Source organism: Cynocephalus volans, chromosome 8 (genome assembly GCF_027409185.1).
Source record: "Cynocephalus volans isolate mCynVol1 chromosome 8, mCynVol1.pri, whole genome shotgun sequence".
In the NCBI taxonomy this organism is placed as follows: Eukaryota; Metazoa; Chordata; class Mammalia; order Dermoptera; family Cynocephalidae; genus Cynocephalus; species Cynocephalus volans.
In genome coordinates, this window is record NC_084467.1 from 65,259,527 (window position 1) to 65,284,147 (window position 24,621).

The 24,621-nt window shown below is 37.4% G+C and overlaps 1 protein-coding gene across 1 annotated transcript in view; it reads right to left on the minus strand.

Annotated features, from left to right (window-relative positions):
* SLC44A5 (solute carrier family 44 member 5) overlaps window positions 1–24,621 on the minus strand; it is a 90,253-nt gene that overhangs the window by 39,018 nt on the left and 26,614 nt on the right. The window contains exon 3 of the mRNA XM_063105775.1: window positions 18,553–18,637. Within this exon, the coding sequence (XP_062961845.1) occupies window positions 18,553–18,637 (85 nt within the window). The remainder of the gene's footprint in view (window positions 1–18,552; window positions 18,638–24,621) is intronic.

Below are 24,621 nucleotides of genomic sequence, written 5' to 3' on the forward strand. Positions count from 1 at the left end.
AAGGGGGTCAGAAAAGAGATAATGTAAATGAATTAAGTCTTCATTTTTCACTGCAGACTGTCAATGGATTCCATCTAAAATTAATAAGCACAAAATAAAATAATAAGCATATTATTTAAAGTTATGTAAAAACCTGCTAGAAGAATTTAAACCAGAGAGAAAAGAGACTGTCTCTGTGAAATGAAATTGTGGGTGCAAAGTCCTAGGATGGGAAACAACTGCTTTTATTATAAGCTTTTCATTGCTGTTTGATTTGCTTTCACATGCATATATTATTTTGATACAATTTTAAAAATTAAACCAAGTACTAGATCTGAGCTTGTAGTACGTTCAATCAAACAGACTTGTTGAACACTCTTGCCATTTTGTCAAAGGTTCTTCAGTGAATTGAAGACAAAGTTGGTATTGCTTCACTTAGATGCCAAATTACGCACAAAACTTAAATGGAAAATCTTTGTCCTCTTAATCTTTCCTGTCTCCTTGCCTGAACCTCATACAGGTGGGATGGGTATTTCAGTCTGTCTAATTTGGTATTGGTGCTGCATCAGACAATGTTCAAAGTTGTTTTAACACAACCTTTATATGCTGAAGTTTTCGTAGCAGCCAGAAGGTGGCATCAAAAATCAATCGTTCTTGCTTTTTAGTGGAAATTTCAAAGAAAAGGTCTGTACCCAAGTGTCCTGAACAACTTCCCTAGAACCCAAGAGGCAGAGAAAGTAACATACAACAACAAAGCATTTGGTTTTCTTTTGAAGTCTCTGTTTCATCTGTTTTGACACTTTAGAAAACTTCCAGTGTTTCTCCTAAGTCTTTTTGGTTAGTCATAAATAAAGATGATGTGATATTATCACATCATCTCTAAACATGGAATTTAAATTCAGTTATAAGAAATGTCTTCCAGAGTTGAGAATCAAATGATTACCATAAGCACATCATGATAAAAACAAGTACAAAACTCTGTTACAGTCTAACAAGTATGTCCCCCTGGTTTGGAGCTGTCTAAATTGCTTACACATCTAACATAGATGCATTTCATTTTGGCACAGAAACACACACAGACCCACACTTTTATTTGTGGGTTTTTGTTTGTTTGTTTTGTTTTTTTAAATGATACCTTTTACCAGCTATGTTCAAGACTTTCAAGCCTGGGTTAAATATGTAAATATGAAAAATCAATTTCACTGAGATTCTATTAGTGTGCAGCCCAAAGAGCACAGGATTTGGGGCTGGCATGTGCTATCTTTGCCATTTGCTAGTCAATTGAACCTTAACAAGAACTTTCTGAATTTCAGTATCCTAATTTTCCAAATGAGAGTAATAATAATGAGACCCACTTAGCAGTATTGTTATGAGGATCTGATAAAATCTTTACAATGACATCCACTGTAGGAGCAAATCACTCTTATGTTACCCCTTCACTTTCATTCATTTAACAATGAATTTACTGAGCACCTACTACAAAGCCAGCCAATGTTGTAGATACTGAGGATATACCAGTGAAAAGGAGAATGTCCCTGATCCCAAAGAACTTCGGGCCCAGTAGGGGGAGATAAACAAAGTTCACAAATTAATAATCAGGATAAATTCAGGTAGTGATGAGTACCCAACACAGTAAATCAGGGTCTTGTGCCAGAGACTAACTGGGGAAAGGAAGGGTGGGGGTGGACGTGGGACTGTTTCAAATGGGATTGTCAGCACTACACTTTAGGTTTAAGAGAGCACACTGCACTGAACATACTACATTGAAATCCATGGCTTTCTTGACTCTATTCCTGAAGACCAAGAGATCCTTGAAGAAGAAATGTGTCTTATCTACTGAGGAATCTCTGCCATATTACACAGTGACTGGCCCATTGGAGGACCTCAGCAAATGACGTAGTATAGAATACCGAAGTGCTTCTAAACAGAGAGAACAATGCAAGTTTCTCTTAAATTACTGTTCCCCCATATAATTTTTACATCATTATCAGGAAATTAAAGCCATGGTGGATTGTGTTCCAGGCCCAAAGGTCAATGCTATAAGGAGATAAAGTCAGTTTTGACTTCAAGGTATATATTCTTCTGACAAAATGTTTTGCTTTTTTTTTTTTTTTATAAAAAAGGGTTTTGATAATAAGGTAGTCCATTGTCTCAGCTTATATATTTTTCTTTAAAATTCTCTATATTTGGAAAATGTGGGAGGAATATAAAAGTAATAAATATTTTTGGTATTGAAACTTGCAATGCATGTAAGCATATAAATAAGAAAATCAAACTTACTCATAATTTTATTCATAATTACTGTGAACAATTGAAACAGTTCAAGAAGATATAAAGAAGCAGCAAGAATGGTATTTTTCATATGTAAAATGGATTGGGTCACTTTCATGCTGAATACCTTTCCTGCATGCTTTCCCTGCCCTCAAAAATAATTCAAATACTTTAGCAGAGCCAGTGAGACCCACAAAATCTGACTCCCACCTGCTTCTCAGGCATCTGCTCATTCCACTCCACTCTTTACTACATTCTAGCCTCCTGGGCTTCTTTCTGTTCCCGGAGTATCATAGGCTCATTTCTTCCTCAGGACCTTTGCATGAGTTGCCTCTGGCTTGAAAGCCCTTCCTAGGGCTGGCCTCCCCCTAATCTATCTCGGTTCAAAAATCACCTCCTCATGAAAGCCCTTCCCCAATCCCCCAAACACAAAGTAACTATCTCCCACTGCACACCAGCCATTCTCTATCAAGATACCTGTTTTGGTTTTTTTTCTTCATAGTATTTACCACTATTTGAAGTTATCTTGTTTATTTACATCTTTATTGCTATCTCCCTTTAACTGAATCGTAGGCTTCACAGAGCAGGTAGCTTGTCCACTTGTTTACACTATAACCTCAGCCTTTAGACACGTCTGGGATATAACAGAGGCTCAACAAATACGTGAATAAAAATTTAATCTCATTACCCAGAAATAATTACTATAAGCAGATGTAGATCCTTTCAGACATTTTTCCTTGAATGCACAGGTATTTTTAAATATGTTAAGTATAAAGTGTAGCAGTGTACAGACATGCCTAAAAAATGTATACTATATATGCCATTTTAATAACTTGATTACTTGAATTAACAATATATCATGAGCACATTTCCATGCCACAAAATATACCCACACAATCATTTTTAATGATTAAATGGTATTTTATTATATGACTGTATCATAACTCATTTAATCAATCTCCTATTGATAGACATTTAGGCTGTTTCCATTTTATTATTACTATTACATAGTACCTAAAATAATAGGAAATGTATGCAAATTTTCATAGATAAAGTTCTAGGAAGAAAACTGCTGAATCAAAAAGAATTTATAATTTGATAAATATTGGATAAAATTTGATATATATTATCTCGTTACACTACCACCAGCAGAATGTGCGGTGCTTATTTCTACTCACTCTAGCCAACATTGGACTTTGAATCTTTTTAATTTTTTTGACAACCTAATAGGCTAAAATAACGTCTTCACTAGTCTGCATTTCTTTTTTTAACTGTATTTAACAGCATTTTCTATTGTTATTGGCCATTTCCTGTTTATAACTTTTGCCCCCTTTTCTATTGAATGATTATCTTTTTCTTTTTTATTTCATAAGAGCAATTTATATAATAAAGCTATTGATTCATTTTGTCAAATATATATGGTGAAAATATTTCTTTTTCTTGGATTACCATTTGTCTTTTTTACTTCGTGTGTTAAAATTTTTCAAAATTTCTGTTATGTTTTCTGGTTTTAGTATTATGTTTAGAAAAAAGTTTTTTAAACACCATAATTCTATAAATATATCCCTGCGTTTTCTTCTGTTACTTTTCTGATTTTATATTTTACATACAAAATCTTCAGTGTTTCATTATGCATTTTGGCATATGGGATGACATAAATATCCAACTTTATTTTATTTCCATGAATGCCTCTCAGTTAATTCAATACCATTTATTTAATAATCCACCGTTTTTTTGAATTTTTATTTTTTATTAAATTAAATTTTATTTTATTTTGTCAATATACAATGTGGTTGATTATTGGGGCCCATTACCGAAACCTCCCTCCCTCCTCCCTCTCCCCCCTCCCTCCCAACAACCTCATAGCTGTTCGCTTGCTGTATCAACTTCAAGGAATTGTAATTGTTGTGTCTTCTTCCCTCCCTCCCCAGGCTATTTGTGTATTTTTAAATTTATTTTTAGCTCCTACAAATAAGTGAGAATATTGGGTATTTCTCTCTCTGTGCCTGACTTGTTTCACTTAATATAATTCTCTCTAGGTCTATCCATGTTGTTGCAAATGGCAGTATTTCATTTTTTTTTTATAGCAGAGTAGTATTCCATTGTGTAGATATACCACATTTTCCATATCCACTCATCTGATGATGGACTTTTGGGCTGGTTCCAACTCTCAGCTATTGTAAAGAGTGTTGTGATGAACACTGGAGAACAGGTACACCTTCGACTTGATGATTTCCATTCCTCTGGGTATATTCCCAGCAGTGGGATAGCTGGGTCATATGGTAGATCTATCTGCAATTGTTTGAGGAACCTCCATACCATTTTCCATACAGGCTGCACCATTTTGCAGTCCCACCAACAACGTATGAGAGTTTCTTTTTCTCTGCCACCTCGCCAGCATTGATCATTCACAGTCTTTTGGATATTAACCATCCTAAATGGGGTGAGATGGTATCTGTGTGGTTTTGATTTACATTTCCTGAATGCTGAGTGATGTTGAGCATTTTTTCATGTGCCTGTTGGCCATTCGTATATCTTCCTTTAAGAAATGCCTATTTAGCTCTTTTGCCTGTTTTTTAATTGGGTTACTTGTTGTCTGGTTGTAAAGTTGTTTGAGTTCCTTGTATATTCTGGATATTAATCCTCTGTCAGATGTATATTTCGCAAATATTTTCTCCCGCTCTGCTGTCTTTTCACTCTGTTGATTGTTTCTTTTGCTGTGCAGAAGCTGTTTAGTTTGATATAATACCATTTGTTTATTTTTCCTTTGGTTGCCCGTGCTTTTGGGGTCGTATTCATGAAGGCTGTGCCCAGTCCTACTTCTTGAAGTGTTACTCCTATGTTTTCTTTAAGAAGTTTTATTGTTTCAGGGTGTATATTTAATTCTTTAATCCATTTTGAGTTGACTTTAGTATATGGTGAAAGGTATTGGTCTAGTTTCTTTCTCCTGCATACTGATATCCAGTTATCCCAGCACCATTTGCTGAAGAGGCAGTCTCTTCCCCAGTGGATAGGCTTGGTGCCTTTGTCCAAGATCAGATGGCTGTAGGTGTGTGGGTTGATTTCTGGATTCTCTATTCTATTCCATTGATCAGTGTGTCTGTTTTTATGCCAGTACCATGCTGTTTTGGTTATTATAGCTCTGTAGTATAGCTTAAAGTCAGGTAGTGTTATGCCTCCAGCTTTATTTTTTTGCTCAGGTTAGCTTTGGTTATGTGTGGTCTTTTGTTATTCCATATAAATGTCTGGATAGTTTTTTCCATTTTAGAGAAAAATGTCATTGGAATTTTGATGGGGATTGCATTGAATTTGTCTATCACTTTGGGTAGTATGGACATTTTCACAATGTTAATTCTTCCAATCCAAGAGCACGGGATATCTTTCCATCTTCTTGTGTCCTCTTTAATTTCTCTCAGCAGTGATTGTAGTTCTCATTATAGAGATTTTTCACATCCTTGGTTAACTCAATTCTTAAGTATTTTATTTTTGTGGTGGCTATTGTACATGGGCAAGCTTTCTTGATTTCTCTTTCTGCATGTTCACTATTGGAGAATAGAAATGCTACTGATTTTTGCATGTTGATTTTGTATCCTGCTACTTTGCTGAAATCATTTATCAACTCCGAGAGTATTTTTGTACAGGCTTTAGGCTGTTCAATATATAGGATCATGTCATCTGCAAACAGGGACAGTTTGACTTCATCTTTTCCAATCTGGATGCCCTTTAATTCCTTCTCTTCTCTGATTGCTCTGGCTAGTACTTCCAACACTATGTTGAACAGGAGTGGTGAGAGTGGGCATCCTTGTCTAGTTCCTGTTCTTAAAGGAAAAGCTTTCACCTTTGCCCCACTCAAGATGATATTGGCAGTGGGTTTATCATATATGGCTTTAATTATGTTGAAATAATTTCCATCTATACCTAACTTATGAGTGTTGAATTTTATCAGATGCTTTTTCAGCATTTACAGAGATGATCATATGGTCCTTGTGTTTGATTTTATTGATATGGTGTATCACATTTACTGATTTGCCTATGTTGAACCAACCTTGCATCCCTGGGATGAATCCCACTTGATCGTGGTTTGTAATTTTATGTATGTGTTGCTGTATTCTGTTTGCTAGTATTTTATTGAGGATTTTTGCATCTATATTCATAAAGGATATTGGCCTGTAGTTTTCTTTTTTAGTTGTATCTTTACCTGGCTTTGGTATCAGGGTGAGGTTTGCTTCATAGAATGAGTTTGGGAGAATTACCTCTGTTTCAATCTTTGGGAATAGTTTGTAGAGAATTGGTGTCAATTCCTCTTTGAATGTTTGGTAGAATTCTGCTGTGAACCCATCTGGTCCCGGGCTTTTCTTTGTTGGGAGTCTTCTGATAACAGCTTCAATCTCTATTATTGCTTTTGGTCTGTTCATATTTTCTACATCTCCTTGGCTCAGTTTTGATAGTTTGTGTGTGTCCAGAAATTTATCCATTTCCTCCAGATTTTCAAATTTGTTGGCATATAGTTGTTTATAGTAGTCTCGAATGATTCCTTGTATTTCAGATGTATCAGTTGTAATATCACCTTTTTCATTTCTAATTTTTGTTATTTGGGTCTTCTCTCTTCTTTTTTTAGTTAGCCGTGCTAATGGTTTGTCAATTTTATTAATCTTTTTGAAAAACCGACTTCTTGATTCATTGATCTTTTGTATCATTGTTTGGATTTCAATTTCATTAAGTTCTGCTCTTATCTTAATGATTTCTTTCCATCTGCTAACTTTGGGTTTGGAATGTTCTCGTTTTTCTAGTTCTTTAAGGTGCAGTGTTAGGTTGTTCACTTGCCATCTTTCATTCTTTTGAAGTAAGTATTTAATGTGACAAATTTCCCCCTTAATACTGCTTTTGCAGTATCCCACAGGTTTTGGTATGATGTATCATTGTTTTCATTAATTTCAATAAATATTTGATTTCCTGTTTGACTTCTTCTTGGACCCATATGTCATTAAGTAGAATGCTGTTTAATTTCCATGTATTTGTATAGTTTCCAGAATTTCATTTGTTATTGATTTATAATTTTAATCCATTGTGGTCTGAAAAAATGTATGGGATAATTTCAATTTTTTTAAATTTGTTGAGACTTGATTTGTGACCTAACATGTGATCTATCCTGGAGAATGATCCACATGCTGATGAGAAGAATGAATATACTGAGGTTGTTGGATGGAACGTTCTGTACATATCTGCCAAGTCCATTTTTCTAGTATGTTGTTTAGATCTTATGTTTCTCTGCTTATTCTTTGCATAGATTATCTGTCCAATATTGATAGTGGGGTGTTCAGGTCCCCTGCCGTTATGGTATTAGTGTCTATTTCCTTCTTTAGGTCTAATAGAGTTTGTTTTATAAATCTGGCTGTTCCAAAATTGGGTGTGTATATATTTATGATTGTTATGTATTCTTGATGGATCGATCCTTTTATCATTACGTAGTGTCCCTCATTATCTCTTTTTATGGTTTTTAGTTTAAAGTCTATTTTGTCAGATATAAGAATAGCTACTCCAGCTCATTTTTCATTTCGGTTTGCATGGTAAGTCTTTTTCCATCCTTTCACTCTTAGTCTATGTGAGTCTTTGTGGATGAGGTGGGTCTCTTGAAGGCAGCATATAGTTGGGTCCTCCTTTTTAATCCAGTCAGCCAGTCTGTGTCTTTTGATTGGGGAATTTAAACCTTTTATGTTAAGAGTTGTTATTGAAATAAGTGTTGATTAAATCCTAGCATTTTATTGATTTTTGTTTGGATGTCTTAGGTGTCTTTTGTTCCTTTCTTTCTGATTTACTGTTTGTGTTGTGTATTTGTTGATTCCTTGGGTTGTAGATAGGCTTTTTTTGTTTGTTCGTTTTCTCTTCCTGGATACCGTTTTTATTATACTAGTGGGTTTTGATTTCTCTTGGGTTTTTATGGCAGTGGTAGTTGTTTTTCAGGTACCAAACCCAGTACTCCCTTGAGAATTTCATGTAAGGATGGCTGTGTGGTAGTGACCTCCTGCAGTTTTTGTTTGTCTGAGAAATATACTATTTGCCCTTCATTTCGGAAGGATAGCCTTGCAGGGTAGAGTATTGTTGGCTGGCAATGTCTGTCTTTTAGTATTTTGAATATATCATCCCATTCCTTTCTGGCTTTTAGGGTTTGTAATGAAAAGTCTGATGTTAGTCTGATTGGGGCTCCCTTATAGATGACTTGATGTTTCTCTCTTGAAGCTTTTAAATTCTCTCCTTGTCTTCGAGTTCTGCCAATTTGACTAAAACATGTCTTGGAGAAGACCTTTTTGCATTGAATATGTTTAGGGATCTTTGAGCTTACTGATCTGAAGATGTGTCTTTTCCTATACCTGGGAAGTGTTCTGCCACTATTGTGTTGAATATGTTTTCAATGCAATCTCCTTTTTCCTTCCCTTCTGGAATACCCATGATTTGGATATTTGAATGCTTAAGGTCGTCTGATAGCTATCCTAGATTTTCTTCAATGTTTTTAATTCTTTTCTCTCTCTTTTTTTTTTTTTTTTTTTTTTTTTGTCTGCCTGTGTTATTTCAAACAGCCCATCTTCAAGGTCAGAAGTTCTCTCTTCTGCTTCTTCAACCCTGCTGGTTAAACTCTCTGTTGTATGGGTTTCAAGATGGCGGCAGCTGCGGCGGCTGGCGCGGAGTAGCTGAGGTGGAAAAGGTGGCCACTGGGCCTCAGGCAGCCGGGAAACTTGTGGACCTTTCTCTGGCCATCTCTTAAGGGAGGACTGCTGCTGCTGGCCGGTCGTGGGGGCTCAACGCCACTTTGCCCCCGGCAGGAGAGGCTGCCTCATTTACAGGCAACAGCTTTGAAGTGTGGAGCAGGAAAAGAACTGATTCTTAGCTGCAAAAGCGAGTCTTGAAACAGGGAACACGGCGCCAGGGCTGCTGTGGATGCAGCCAGGATCCCGGAGGCTGGGGCCGCACTGAAGGCGGCCAGCTGCCCTATCCAGGATTCGAGGTTTCAGGCTGGCATTAAAGAAGACTCCTGGGAGCGCCCGAGCCGCGCCGCGACTGAACAGCCCGAGGCGGCAGCGCCGAGAACACGGAAGGCAACAAACCAGAGACAGAGCGAGCGCCCGACCTGGCACAGCACTGTGAGTGATCCCTGGCAAAGCTCTGTTCGGGGGGTGGATGCCCACGCGGCTCCCCGCCTGCACCACCAGGCCACTCATTGCCCCGGTGCTGCCTCCATTTTCCCAGGTGCGGGCAGCTCCGCCCTGCTCGGCCATCACTGAGCCCATTTGCTTGGCCTGGCGTGGGGCTTTCCGGACCCTGCGGGCCGACCTCCTCTCCCACTCCCTCCACGGTTCTCTGGCAGGGCTGGGGGTGTGGGGCGTCCCGACCAGTTTTGGGAGGGCTAGGAAGTACGGGCGGGCCGACTGTCACTCCACCACACCCTGGACTCCGGCCCGGTAAACTTCCTGTTACTGGGAGGCAGATACCATCTCTGCGACCACCAGTTTGGAAAAAAGCCTAACGAATTTCTGGTTGGGAATAGTGTGGTAGGAGAGTTCCCAGGTCTGCTTGAACCTGCCGGAGAGCAGGCTGCAGGCGGGCACTAGATTCGGTTTATACCGGGGGGATACAAAGGTGAACAAGACCCGAGAAAGATCTACACAGTGCTACAAAGGCACCCAGAGAGACTGGTCGTCTGTGCCTAGCAGAAACCTGGTAGACTTCCTGGGCGAGGCGGTGCTGAGCAGGGTCTTGAAGGCCCAGCTGATAGACGAGGGGTGCAGAAGACACGCCCCAACCCAGCACAGTGTGCACAGAGGGGGGAGACGTGCGGCCAGGGAGGCGGAGACTCGACAGAAACCACACACCCGGTGGGGTCGCCACTGCACGATCTAACAGCCTGGGCCAGAGCACACTGAACGGGGAGAAGTCCTCTACAGAAAGTGAAAGCTCAACAGAGATCACACACCCTGTGGTACGTGATCCACCAGCCCAGCAGAGTACAAGCTGACCAGAAAGGTGGATCCCCGGAGAAGCCCAAGACCCGAGGCAACCACACACACAAGACACTAGAGGCCAACTGAGCAGTCACGGCGGGAGCCATACCAAATTGGCAACCACAGCAACATCCTAGTTAGTCATTAGTCTTAAACCGGTGGACTGTGAAACCCCCTGCCACAATGAATAAACACCAAAAAAAAGACACCAGAAATACAAAAAATCAAGAAAGTACACCACCAAAAGTTAATAAATCCCATACTCTAGATCCTATAGAACAAGAAGCCCTTGAAATAACTGATAAGGAATTTCGAGTGATAATTCTAAGGAAACTGAATGAGATACAAGAAAACTCAGCTAGACATCATGATGAAATGAGGAAAAGTATACAGGATCTGAAAGAGGAAATATACAAGGAAATCAATGTCCTGAAAAAAAATGTAGCAGAACTTGCTGAACTGAAGAAGTTATTCAGCGAAATAAAAAACACAACGGAGAGTTTAACCAGCAGGCTTGTCGAAGTTGAAGAGAGAACCTCTGAACTTGAAGATGGGCTGTTTGAAATAACACAAGCAGACAAAAAGAAAGAAAAAAGAATCAAGGACATGGAAGAAAATCTGAGAGAGATATCAGACAACCTCAAGCGCTCAAATATCCGAGTCATGGGTATTCCAGAAGGGGAGGAAAATGGAGATTCCATTGAAAACATATTCAACAAAATAGTGGCAGAAAACTTCCCAGGTATAGGAAAAATCACAGATCTTCAGATCCAGGAAGCTCAACGATCTCCAAACGTATTCAACCCAAAAAGGCATTCTCCAAGACATGTCATAGTCAAATTGGCAAAACTCAGAGACAAAGAGAGAATCTTAAAAGCTGCAAGAGAGAAGCGTCAAATCACCTATAAGGGAGCCCCAATCAGGTTAACATCAGACTTCTCATCACAAACCCTAAAAGCTAGAAAGGAATGGGATGATATTTTCAAAATACTAAAAGACAAAGATTGCCAGCCAAGAATACTCTACCCTGCAAGGCTATCCTTCCGAAATGAGGGGCAAATAGTATATTTCTCAGACAAACAAAAACTGCGGGAGTTCACTACCACAAGACCACCCTTACAAGAAATCCTCAAGGGAGTACTGGGTTTGGTTCCTGAAAAATAACTACCACTGCCATAAAAACCTAAGAAAAATCTAAACCCGCTAGTACAATAAAAATGGCATTCATGAAGAGAAAACAAGCTAACAAAAACACTATCTACAACCTAAGGAACCAACAAACAAAGAAACCAAACAGTAAATCAGAAAGCAAGGAACAAAAGACACCTAAGACAACCAAACAACCAATAAAATGCTAAGAATAAATCAACACCTTTCAATAACAACTCTTAATGTTAAAGGCTTAAATTCCCCAATTAAAAGACACAGACTGGCTGACTGGATCAAAAAGCAGGACCCAACTATATGCTGCCTACAAGAGACCCACCTCACCCATAAAGATTCACACAGACTAAGAGTAAAAGGATGGAAAAAGATTTACCATGCAAACAGAAAAGAAAAACGAGCTGGAGTGGCTATTCTTATATCTGACAAAATAGACTTTAAACTAAAAACCATAAAAAGAGACAATGAGGGACACTACTTAATGATAAAAGGACTGATCCATCAAGAAGACATAACAATCATAAATATGTACGCACCCAATGTTGGAGCAGCCAGATTTATAAAACAAACTCTATTAGACCTAAAGAAGGAAATAGACACTAATACCATAATAGCAGGGGACCTGAACACTCCACTGTCAATATTAGACAGATCATCTAGGCAAAGAATCAGTAGAGAAACACAAGATCTAAACAAGACTCTAGACCAATTGGAATTGGCAGATATCTACAGAACATTCCACCCAACAACCTCAGAATATTCATTCTTCTCATCAGCACATGGATCATTCTCCAGGATAGATCACATATTAGGTCACAAATCAAGTCTCAATAAATTCAAAAAAATTGGAATTATCCCATGTATCTTCTCAGACCACAATGGATTAAAACTAGAAATTAATAACAAACAAAACTCTGGAAACTATACAAACACATGGAAATTAAACAGCATTCTACTTAATGACATATGGGTCCAAGAAGAAATCAAGCAGGAAATCAAAAAGTTTATTGAAACTAATGAAAACAATGATACATCATACCAAAACCTGTGGGATACTGCAAAAGCAGTATTGAGGGGAAAATTTATTGCATTAAATGCTCACTTCAGAAGAATGGAAAGATGGCAAGTGAACAACCTAACACTTCACCTTAAAGAACTAGAAAAACAAGAACAATCCAATCCTAAAGTTAGCAGATGGAAAGAAATCATTAAGATCAGAGCAGAACTGAATGAAATTGAAAACCAAAAAACAATTCAAAAGATCAACGAATCAAAAAGTTGGTTTTTTGAAAAGATAAATAAAATTGACAAACCATTAGCATGGCTAACAAAAAAAAGAAGAGAGAAGACTCAAATAACAAAAATTAGAAATGAAAAAGGCGATATTACAACTGATTCATCTGAAATACAAGGAATCATTCGAGACTACTATAAACAACTATACGCCAACAAATTTGAAAATCTGGAGGAAATGGATAAATTTCTGGACACACACAAGCTCCCAAAACTGAACCGTGAAGACGTAGAAAATTTGAACAGACCAATAACAATAAAGGAGATTGAAGCTGTTATCAGAAGGCTCCCAACAAAGAAAAGCCCAGGACCAGATGGATTCACAGCAGAATTTTACCAAACATTCAAAGAGGAATTGACACCGATTCTTTACAAACTATTCCAAAAGATTGAAACGGACGCAAATCTCCCAAACTCATTCTATGAAGCAAACATCATCCTGATACCAAAACCAGGTAAAGATATAACCAAAAAAGAAAACTACAGGCCGATATCCTTGATGAATATAGATGCAAAAATCCTCACTAAAATACTAGCAAACAGAATACAGCAACACATACGAAAAATTATTCATCACGATCAAGTGGGATTCATCCCAGGGATGCAAGGTTGGTTCAACATACGCAAATCAATAAATGTGATACACCATATTAATAAACTCAAACACAAGGACCATATGATCATCTCTATAGATGCTGAAAAAGCATTTGATAAAGTTCAGCACTCATTCATGACAAAGACCCTCTATAAGTTAGGTATAGAGGGAAAGTACCTCAACATAATTAAAGCCATATATGACAAACCCACTGCCAATATCATCCTGAATGGGGAAAAGCTGAAAGCTTTTCCTTTAAGAACAGGAATGCCCACTCTCACCACTCCTATTCAACATAGTGTTGGAAGTACTAGCCAGAGCAATCAGAGAAGAGAAGGAAATAAAGGGCATCCAGATTGGAAAAGATGAAGTCAAACTGTCCCTGTTTGCAGATGACATGATCCTATATATCGAACAGCCTAAAACCTCTACAAAAAAACTGTTGGAATTGATAAATGATTTCAGCACAGTAGCAGGATACAAAATCAACACACAAAAATCAGTAGCATTTCTTTTCTCCAATAGTGAACATGCAGAAGGAGAAATCAAGAAAGCCTGCCCATTTACAATAGCCACCAAAAAAATAAAATACTTAGGAATTGAGTTAACCAAGGAGGTGAAAAATCTCTATAATGAGAACTACAAACCACTGCTGAGAGAAATTAGAGAGGATACAAGAAGATGGAAAGATATCCCATGCTCTTGGATTGGAAGAATCAACATAGTGAAAATGTCCATACTACCCAAAGTGATATACAAATTCAATGCAATCCCCATCAAAATTCCAAAGACATTTTTCTCAGAAATGGAAAAAACTATTCAGACATTTATATGGAACAATAAAAGACCACGAATAGCCAAAGCAATGCTCAGCAAAAAAAATAAAGCTGGAGGCATAACACTACCTGACTTTAAGCTATACTACAAAGCTATAATAACCAAAACAGTATGGTACTGGCATAAAAACAGACACACTGACCAATGGAATAGAATAGAGAATCCAGAAATCAACCCTCACACTTACTGCCATCTGATCTTTGACAAAGGCACCAAGCCTATTCACTGGGGAAGGGACTGCCTCTTCAGCAAGTGGTGCTGGGATAACTGGATATCGTTATGCAGGAGAATGAAACTAGATCCATACCTCTCACCATATACTAAAATCAACTCAAAATGGATTAAGGATTTAAATATACACCCTGAGACAATAAAACTTCTTAAAGAAAACATAGGGGAAACACTTCAGGAAATAGGACTGGGCACAGACTTCATGAATACGACCCCAAAAGCACGGGCAACCAAAGGAAAAATAAACAAATGGGATTATATCAAACTAAAAAGCTTCTGCACAGCAAAAGAAACAATTAAAAGAGTTAAAAGACAACCAACAGAGTGGGAGAAAATATTTGCAAAATATACATCTGACAAAGGATTAATATCCAGAATATATAAGGAACTCAAACAACTTTACAAGAAGAAAACAAGCAACCCAATTAAAAAATGGGCAAAAGAGCTAAGTAGGCATTTCTCTAAGGAAGATATCCAAATGGCCAACAGACATATGAAAAAATGCTCAACATCACTCAGCATCCGGGAAATGCAAATCAAAACCACATTGAGATACCATCTAACCCCAGTTAGGATGGCTAAAATCCAAAAGACTATGAACGATAAATGCTGGCGAGGCTGCGGAGAAAAAGGAACTCTCATACATTGTTGGTGGGACTGCAAAATGGTGCAGCCTCTATGGAAAATGGTATGGAGGTTCCTTAAACAATTGCAAATAGATCTACCATACGACCCAGCCATCCCATTGTTGGGAATATACCCAGAGAAATGGAAATCATCAAGTCGAAGGTATACCTGTTCCCCAATGTTCATCGCAGCACTCTTTACAATAGCCAAGAGTTGGAACCAGCCCAAATGCCCATCATCAGATGAGTGGATACGGAAAATGTGGTACATCTACACAATGGAATACTACTCAGCTATAAAAACGAATGAAATACTGCCATTTGCAACAACATGGATGGACCTCGAGAGAATTATATTAAGTGAAACAAGTCAGGCACAGAAAGAGAAATACCACATGTTCTCACTTATTGGTGGGAGCTAAAAATTAATATATAAATTCACACACACACATACACACATACACACACAAACGGGGGGGGGGGTAAGAAGATATAACAACCACAATTATTTGAAGTTGATAAAACAAACAAACAGAAAGGACATGGTTGGGGGGGAGGGGGGGAGGGAGAAGGGAGGGAGGTTTTGGTGATGGGGAGCATTAATCAGCTACAATGTATAAAGAATAAAAAAATAAATAAATAAATAAATAAATAAAAAAAAATAAACTCTCTGTTGTAATTTTTATTTCATTGAATGAATTCTTCAGCTCAACAAGTTCTGCCACATTCTTTTTCAGGGCATTGATTTCCTTGTGCATTTCTTCTTTCAGATCCTATATAGTTTTCCTCATTTCATTGTGTTGTCTAGCTGAATTTTCCTATATCTCATTTAGTTTCCTTAGAATTATCACTCGAAATTCCTTGTCAGACATTTCAAGGCTTCTTGTCTAGATCTATAGGATCTAGAGCTTGAGAGTTATTATCCTTTGGTGGTGTACTTTCTTGATTTTTCATATTTCTGGTATCTTTCCTTTTATGTTTAGTCATTGTGGCAGGGGATTTCATGGTCCACTGGTTAGACACTATTGTCTGGCTAAGATGCTGCTGGGGCTGCCAATTTGGCATGGCTGCCTCAGTGGCTGCTCAGTTGCCCACTGGTGCCTCAGGTGCATGGTCACCTTGGGTCTTGGGCCTCTCCGGGGAGGCACCTCTCCTGTCAGCGTGCACTCGGCTGGGCTGGGGATGGAGTCAGGTGGTGGCAGCAAGGCCTACCTGCTGGGTCATGCACTGGTACCATAGGGCACATAGTCTCCCTGGATCTTGGGCCTCTCTGGCTGAGCACCTCTCTGATCAGCGCACACTCGGCTGAGCTGGGGATGGAGGCAGGCAGCGGTGGCAAGGCCTATCTGTTGGGTCACGCACTGGCACCACAGGACATGTGGTCTCCGTGGATCTTGGGCCTCTCTGGCCCCACCTTTCTTATACTACTTGAAATTCCATCTTTATCATGCTTGAAATGTATATTTATAATTGGATTTACTTCTTTCTGCTCAGTTTTATGACGGTTTCACACTCTTTTAATAATATTACCATTCTGATGTACTTACTTCAATATTTTCCCTAGATACATTTTTATACAATTAAACTTATGCTTACAAATATTTTTAATCTTAATTGAAATTTGATTTTTTCATAAATATTTTAACTTACTGTTAAAACTTTAAGCATAATACAAAGTAAATTTCTTACTAAACTTTTAAATCAATACACATTTATTATAAGAATTAAAATAATTGAGGTGCTTAAAAATATACATTGGAACAGGCTAGAAGGTTCAGAAACAAATATATAAATTTATTATATGATAATTTTGTTAGAAATCAGAGGGGGAAAAGAGCATATTATTCAACAAACTAGTTTGAAATAATTGGTTCTACAATTAGAAAAAAAGGAAGTTTGATTTCTACTTAATTCCATATACAAAAATAAATTCCAAGTAGATTAGAAATTAAAATATAAAAAAGGAAACCATAAAGATACTAGGGAAACATAGGAGAATGTTATTTTTAGAAGGACGGAGGTAATTATGATGACACAAAACCCAAAAACTATAAAGGAAGATGAACAGAATTGATTATTGAAAATATGAACATAATTTTCAATGGCTTCATTACATTTCATTAAATTGATGGGCCATAATTTACTATCACCTACATATTGTTGGATATCTGTATAGTTTTCAATATTTGTTATTATAAATAATACTTCAATGAACATGTATATGTTTTAAGCAATGATTGTTTTTGAATGATCTTTATGTAGTAAAATTTGTAGTGTCACGTTTTTGTTTGAAATAAGTGGGTCACTGGCTTAGGTCTGAAAAACTTATTGTTATAAAAGCCCTTTTAGAAATAGCCTGTTTTAAAGAACTAGAGATTTAGAGATTTGTGTGATTTTTTTTTACCACCTAATGCTCATAGTGTGAAGGTTTATTGGCAATGTCTGGGAATTTTGGGTTACTAAGGTTAGAATAAGATTTAACACGATGGATCAGAATTTAGTACAGTTGTCTCTAATAGGCAACGAGGACCTTTATTTCCCATAACTCAACCTGATATTAAGATTAAGAATTTGCCTCCTTCCCCTGAATTTCCTGGGTCTTTTTGAGTGTAATATTTCCTCTCCATGAGTTTTGTTAACCTCTTCCTGAATCTACTTTATAAATCTGTATATCTCTCTGAATAATATGCTTCACAGTTGCATAGAGAACATAACTGTAGTGTTCTGAGTCATGGTTTTCATTGCTGTTGTGGGGTGAAAGTTGTTGCTTTGTTTTTTTTGACCATGTAAAACCAGCTTTCACAGAAACTGACTTGGTTCTGAAGAACCAGGAGGTCTAGCAAAAACCCTAAGCATCCAGAGAAAAGAAATGGACCAGTGAGAAGGGAGAGAAGGTTTTATAAAAATGTGAGACTTATGGGTTTACTTATTTTGTTTTTTAGGTTAAAAAAAAAAAAAAGAAAAAAGAAAAATAGAAAATTTGCTTTCAGAAATGGAAACTTCTGTTATGATTAACATTACAAAATAATTTGATGGAATATTCTTCCTTGTTTGTTTCAGCTACTCAGGGGCATTGTCCACAGCAGCCAAGTGGCTTTGCAAAGCCTACCAAGCACTGAAGACTTTCTGGTGTACCCCTCACTTTGGAAAGTGGAATGATTTAGCTATAGGCACTGTGATGAAAATAATTCCAACAACTGCGCTGTCTAGCTTTAAACAGCTACTCACAACTCAGTCTTCTAATAGCCCATTTCATAGGGCATTTTCAAAATATGGCTTCTGATAAAAATCACTGGTCCAATCCATCCATTATAATTAGATTTTTACTAAGCAGACTCTCCATGCATTCTAATAAAATACTGCATAACAATGACATCGTGTCTTTAGTCATATAGCATGACACTTCCCAACTGCTTATAGCAGTCTGTAGGAAAAGGGACAGGGAAGGCCCCCTTTACGAATTTCAGTCTTCTTAAAAAGTCTAGTAGGATTAACATAAAAGTGATTTCTACATTCCAGCTTAGACAGCAAAATCACACAAAGCAAAGGTGGCCATACTCACTCATTGGGGGTGCCCTTCTGGCCACAAAAATGGCCGTGGCTGTCTGTAGGATAGGCCACTCTCCTGGGGTCGCCATGTACCCAGGCTGCAGGAACAAGAAAGGACAAAAACTCTATCAGCAACAGCTGGCTAAAGGCAGTCTGATTTGAGACATTAGAATGCACCACAACACACTCAACACACTAACCTCTCCCCTCAGTCACAGAAGATTATTGATTTTCTTCAAAGAGTAATTTCTTAATGAAAAGGAAAATAAAATATGGATGAATCTGTCAGAAAGCACATTTCTCTTATTCTCTCAGGATTCAGCTGGGCTATAGCCAAAACATGAGGTAATGCACTTAGAAAATGACATTTATTAAAATGTGAATTAGAGGACACACTATAAAAGCTTGGTTGGCTAGAGGTCACTTTTTTTAGGGTTCAAAATAAAATGACTTCATAACAGAGCTAATAAATTTACAGTAAATAATATGATGTAATACTTTTGGGTTATACAGAAATGAAAACTTAAAAATTCAAAGGAATGAAACTACAATGCCCAATTCAAATTGACTAAGTCTTTACAATTTCATGTAACATAATAAAGGTGAACAGTAGCAACACACAGACAATACATAACAAAGATTTACCGCATATTTTGTCTGACAATTTCAGAACTTAATATAACTATCGAATGTTCTCAAACTTCATGAAAACAGAGGACTTGATATTATTTTAAATGAAGATGTTGGACTGTACCTCATACGAGCTTACCATCCTTATTTTTGAAGAATTATAGACAGACCTGACAGCTAGACCATAGGACTACAGCAAGTAACATGCATCAACTAAGTTTGATAATATTCCCTAATTCTGAATTTTTCCAACTTCTCCAGTTTATTAATATAATTGTTCCTAAAAAATCTTAGGAAGTGCATTTGTCATTTAATGCTTGCCTCTGCATATGGAAAACATATCTCTTTGTCCTTTGCTTCCTTTAAAATTTGCCCAGCTATCTCCTTACCCACATTTATTGGATTTGACATGTCACGTTATAATTCAATCACCTTATGTATATGGCCTGTGGGACTTGGGAAGATAAAAAAAAAATCAATTCTGATTGAGAATTTTAATATGGAAGAGAAACTTTTCTCAATAATTTTCTCATCAATCTAAGCCTTTCCTTTCAGTATCTAAGCACTCAGAGACGTTCTCTTTGTCTAATTTTTTCTCCAAAGTCATAGAGGCCAAATCAGTCTCATCTTCTAATACCTTCTTATGAAATCTGACTCATTCGGGTAGCTCTCTGCTGCCCTATCTTCCCATCTTTATTTCCCAGAATAAACAAAGTGGACTACAAATAAGGCATTTAAATGACACCCAAGTGTTCAATGTAGAATGTCTTCAGACACTATTTTATTTTATTTTGTTTCTATTATCTCAGTTTGCCACATTTTGGCTAAACCTAAGAAAGAGATCTAATTTTACCTTACCCTATTTTCTGTAATATGTTTCTTTTCGCTTTAGTCTAAAATGTTTTATTCTTTTTTCATACAATTGTTAAATTCAGAAATGGCCACCTAAAGCAGCATTTGGTTTGCTAGGTTTGCTGCTTAATATTATCTATTAGTCTGAACAAGCCACTTAATTATTTTGAGTCTTGGCTTTCCAATTTGTTGCTACAAATTGGGTATTATAATACTCTACCTCATAAGAATGTTGAAAATATGAAAGAAGGAAATGAAAGTTGAATGCCTAACATGGTGCTTGGCATACAATATGGACGCAGTAATGTTAGTTCTTGTCTTATTCGGGTTTCCCCAAAAGCAAAGTCTGATACAAGGACTTTGATGCAGGTAGTTTATTTGGGAAGCTTAAGTGGGTGTGAGGAAAGTGAGATAGGGAAGGGAACAAAGCCAGTAAAGGTCATATTAACGAGTGATATGCTGTCGTGGGCAGCGGGGCTATACCCCACTGGGAACTTCTACAGAACCATGTAGAACATGCCTGGCAGTGGGCATGGCAGAACTGTGCACCATAACTGCAAACAAATTCAGATGGGCAGAGAGGAAGTGGGGCTGGGTATCAGCAGCATCTGCTATAGTTTTTTTCCCCTTTTTTCATCATCAATCAATTAGTTAAAGAATTTACTTAATGGGTCCTGTACTAGAAGTCAACATAATACATACACTTATGTCAGAGTTCTCAAGAAATACATGAAAAGGAGAGAACGAAGTTTGTAGATGGCTTAAAGAAGAGGTGAGACTTGAGAAAAACTTTGAAAAGATTGGGATTTGATTATGTAGCTGGAAGTAGGCAAGGAATTATAGATCAAGGAAGTAGTATAATAATAAGAGCTTCTATTTGTTAATTGCTTACAATGTGCCAGGTGCTGTGCCAAGATTATTACACCTATTGCCTCAGTTGAGTCTCACAACAACCCTATGAGGTAGGTAATATTTTCACCTAAATTTTATATAGGTAACTGCAGCTCAGAGTTTTATTTACTTCTCAAGATCACACAGCTTTCAGTGGTATAAACAGGATTTAAACCTACATGCATTGCTCTCTAAGGCCCATGTTTTAACTACCAGACTATAGTGGCTGCAATGCTGCTTGCTAAATGATAGATTAGGATGAACTTGTTAGCATGGGAGACAACAAGGATATCAGCTAAATGAGAATCAGCAGTATGTTGGACACCTAATGTAGGAAGGGGATGACACAGGTAATTTTGGAGACTGTCATTTGGGAAGAAGAGCTTCGTACTTAGGTGGGGGAAGAGTGTCTGGCTGGGAGGGATCTGAGGGTCTGGGGACAAAGGAGAGGGAGATGAAGATGGAAGTATCAAGGGAAGAATTGTCCTTCTAACTTTCTAGTTCTGAACTGTAGCAGGTGGCTGTGTTTTCTGAGCTGCTGCTACACCTCTCCATGCAGGTTCTGGCATGGAAGATGTGCTGCAGATGGTCTGTATTTCAGCTGGGATGGCAAGACTTTGAGCTGAAAGCTGCAAACAAGAGGAAGAAAATGAGATGTGCAGCTGCAGTCATTTTGTCTCTGTTAATAAAGAGACCTCTCACAATTTACTCCCTTTCTTGGAACTTTTCTATTCATAAAACTTTTAGAACTGTGTTGTCTGATATGGTAGCCACTAGTCATGTGTCTAGTGAGCACTTAAAATGGCTCATCCAAATTAATACGTGCTATAAGTGCAAAATACATGGCATATTTTAAAGATAGCGTGAACAACAAAAAGAATTATTTTTATATTGACCACATCTGAAATGATATTTAGTTCTATTTAAATAAACAAAATATTCTATTAAATGACTGTTAAAAGTAATTTCACCTGTTTCTTTTTATGCCCTTAAGTAGGTTACTAGAAAGCTTGACATTACAAAGTCTGGTCAGTTAGCTCAGTTGGGCAAAATGTAGCCTTATACCACCAAGGTCACAGGTTCAGATCCCTATACCAGCCAGCCACCGAAAAAAGAAAGTTTAACATTATGCATCTGACCCACATTATGATTCTCCTGGACAGATCTGTTCTGGAATATTTCCCTGTGAATGCCAAGGGCTTCGTATATAAGGTGATTAACAATGCCATGACATCACCACTTTGTATAGCAGTTGTTCTTGACATACCTAACACATCCTTTTCATAACAGATATTTTACAATGCCCCTTTCTAATCTTAAAATAATAGTCACAGATAACAAAATCACCTGCAACATAATTTCTCTAAAAAAGTCTATAAAATGTCATAACAGTAATGTAAATGAAAAATAAGTAATATATAATTAAACAGTATGAACATCAATATGAAATACTCAAGTGTGACTAAACTAGGAACATAAGGAATTAGGTGTTTGCACCTATAGACTGAGTCACTATCTATCTGGTGAATGTAACAGCTGTACAGGAGGACATGGGTGTATTGGGTAGGAAATTCAAATACTACAAGTGGTGTTGTCAATGAAATATTTTCCTAAATGAAAAATTTTAGTAAATTTTAACAAAAAAATACAATCTTCCTTCAAATTATCTTGGTATTTATTAAAACCATGCAAAAATAACATTTGTAATTTTAAAACAGAAGTTCTAGATTCAAATATTTTAAAACAAGTTTTTACCTACATCAGTGGGACATAGGAAAGTCAGAAAGGAAGTGGGGTCAATCTTGGTTATGCTGTATTGTCCCAAATTTTGTAAGACTTCTATCTTCCTAGGCCCCCACCCACTAAACACCAGTAGTATCCCTCCCCAAACATTGTGACAATCAAAAAGTCAACTCAACTTTTCTGAAAGACCCTCTATGCAGTGGTACTGCTCCAGTCGAGAGCCACTGATTTAGATGTTTGCTCACACTCTTAAAAATGTCCAAAAAAAAAATTGATTCAACATTGTCTTTTTTCTCCCAGATTTTTTTAGGGTATGCTATCATGGAGTTCTTTCTCATAATTTAATCCTATTTACTTTTATTCAGCTGATCACCATCTGTGATGGCTTTTAAATACATGTCCAGCCAAGGAGCATGCCAAAAACATCTTCTCCATGTGGGTGGCCCACCACAGCCAGCACGATAACCATGGCTGCCATGAAGGCAGCTAGATGCCACAACCACCACGCAGATCACCCGCCAGCCACTGGAGGGCATTGACACAGGGAGAGTCACCAGCAGAGATAAAGAAAGGAGGAGGATGTCTCTCTCCACAGAACCCATTTCAGAGTGATGGAAGAGGCATCTGCTCTATGATAGTATTGGGGGACCTGATCACACCTCTCAGCATTGGACAGATCATTTGGGCAGCAAATCAAGAGAGTAACCATTATTCTTTCAGAGGGTGAGAAGGAAATCTAGGGTGATTAGAGGGGGGCAGGCAGAGGGAAAGGGGGATGGAAAGGGATTGGACCAGAGGCATAAATAATAATTATGATTTGTAACAATATATGTGCTAGTAATACTGATTTGATCAACATATCTCAATGTTGAACCTCCAAAATTTGTATAATCAATTTTGATTCAATAAAAATTAAAAAATAAATAAATAAAAAATAAAAAAATAAATTAAAACAAAAGAACAGATGAGAGAGTCAAGGAACAGACCCAGTATATATGGTAATCTAATAAATGATTAAGGTGGTATTTTAAATCAATGAGGAAAAAATAGGTTATTTGGGGAAACTGACCACCAAATGTAGAATCAATAAAGTCATAGTCTTACCTCAAAAAAAATACATGTCCATAAACTATTTGATTATTCTCCTTCAAAAGGTGGTACTTAACTCCCTACCATTTGAGCTCAGACTGGACTTAGTGACTTGCTTCTAACAAATAGAATGTAGCAGAAATGACATTGGGTGACATCAAAGAATAGCTAATAAAAAGTATTACACCTTCCTCTTTGCACTCTCTCGCTCTCTCCCTGTTAGATCACTAGCTCCATGGGAAGCCATCTGGCATGTCATAAAGTCACTTATACAGTCCTACAGGAAAACCCTCATGATTGTCAGCAGTCAGTGAGAATTATAGCTTCCTGCCAACGTCCATGTGAGTGGGCCATCTTGAAGGCAGGACCTCCACTTTCATCAAGCCTTCAGTTGACCTCAGCCTTGGCTTACATCTTGACTGCAACTTCACAAAAGAACCTGGAGCCAGAACCACGTAGCTAAGCTGTTCCCAAATTCCCAACCACAGAAACTGAAAAAAGAAATGTTTGTTATTTTATCTTGCCAAATTTGGGGGTGATTTTCTATGCAGCCATAGGTAACTGATCACTATATAGCTTTTTAAAATCTTTTATGTACTTAAAGGAAGTAGTTAAACCATCTTTCTGTTTATCAAATTAAATCAAATTAAATATTTATAATAATTAGAAAACAAATCCTCACCCATTTGATTTGTTTTGTTTTAAACTTATAGCTACAATTTCTAGGATTTTAGTATTTTTGGTTCTTCACTATATGATTTAATACATGGAATCCTCAACTTGATTTAAAATATTCCTTGGGGCCTAATCAATTATACAGTATCTGATATATATTTACCTTAGTTCTTAAAAGAAAGTTGACATGAAAAGCTTTATC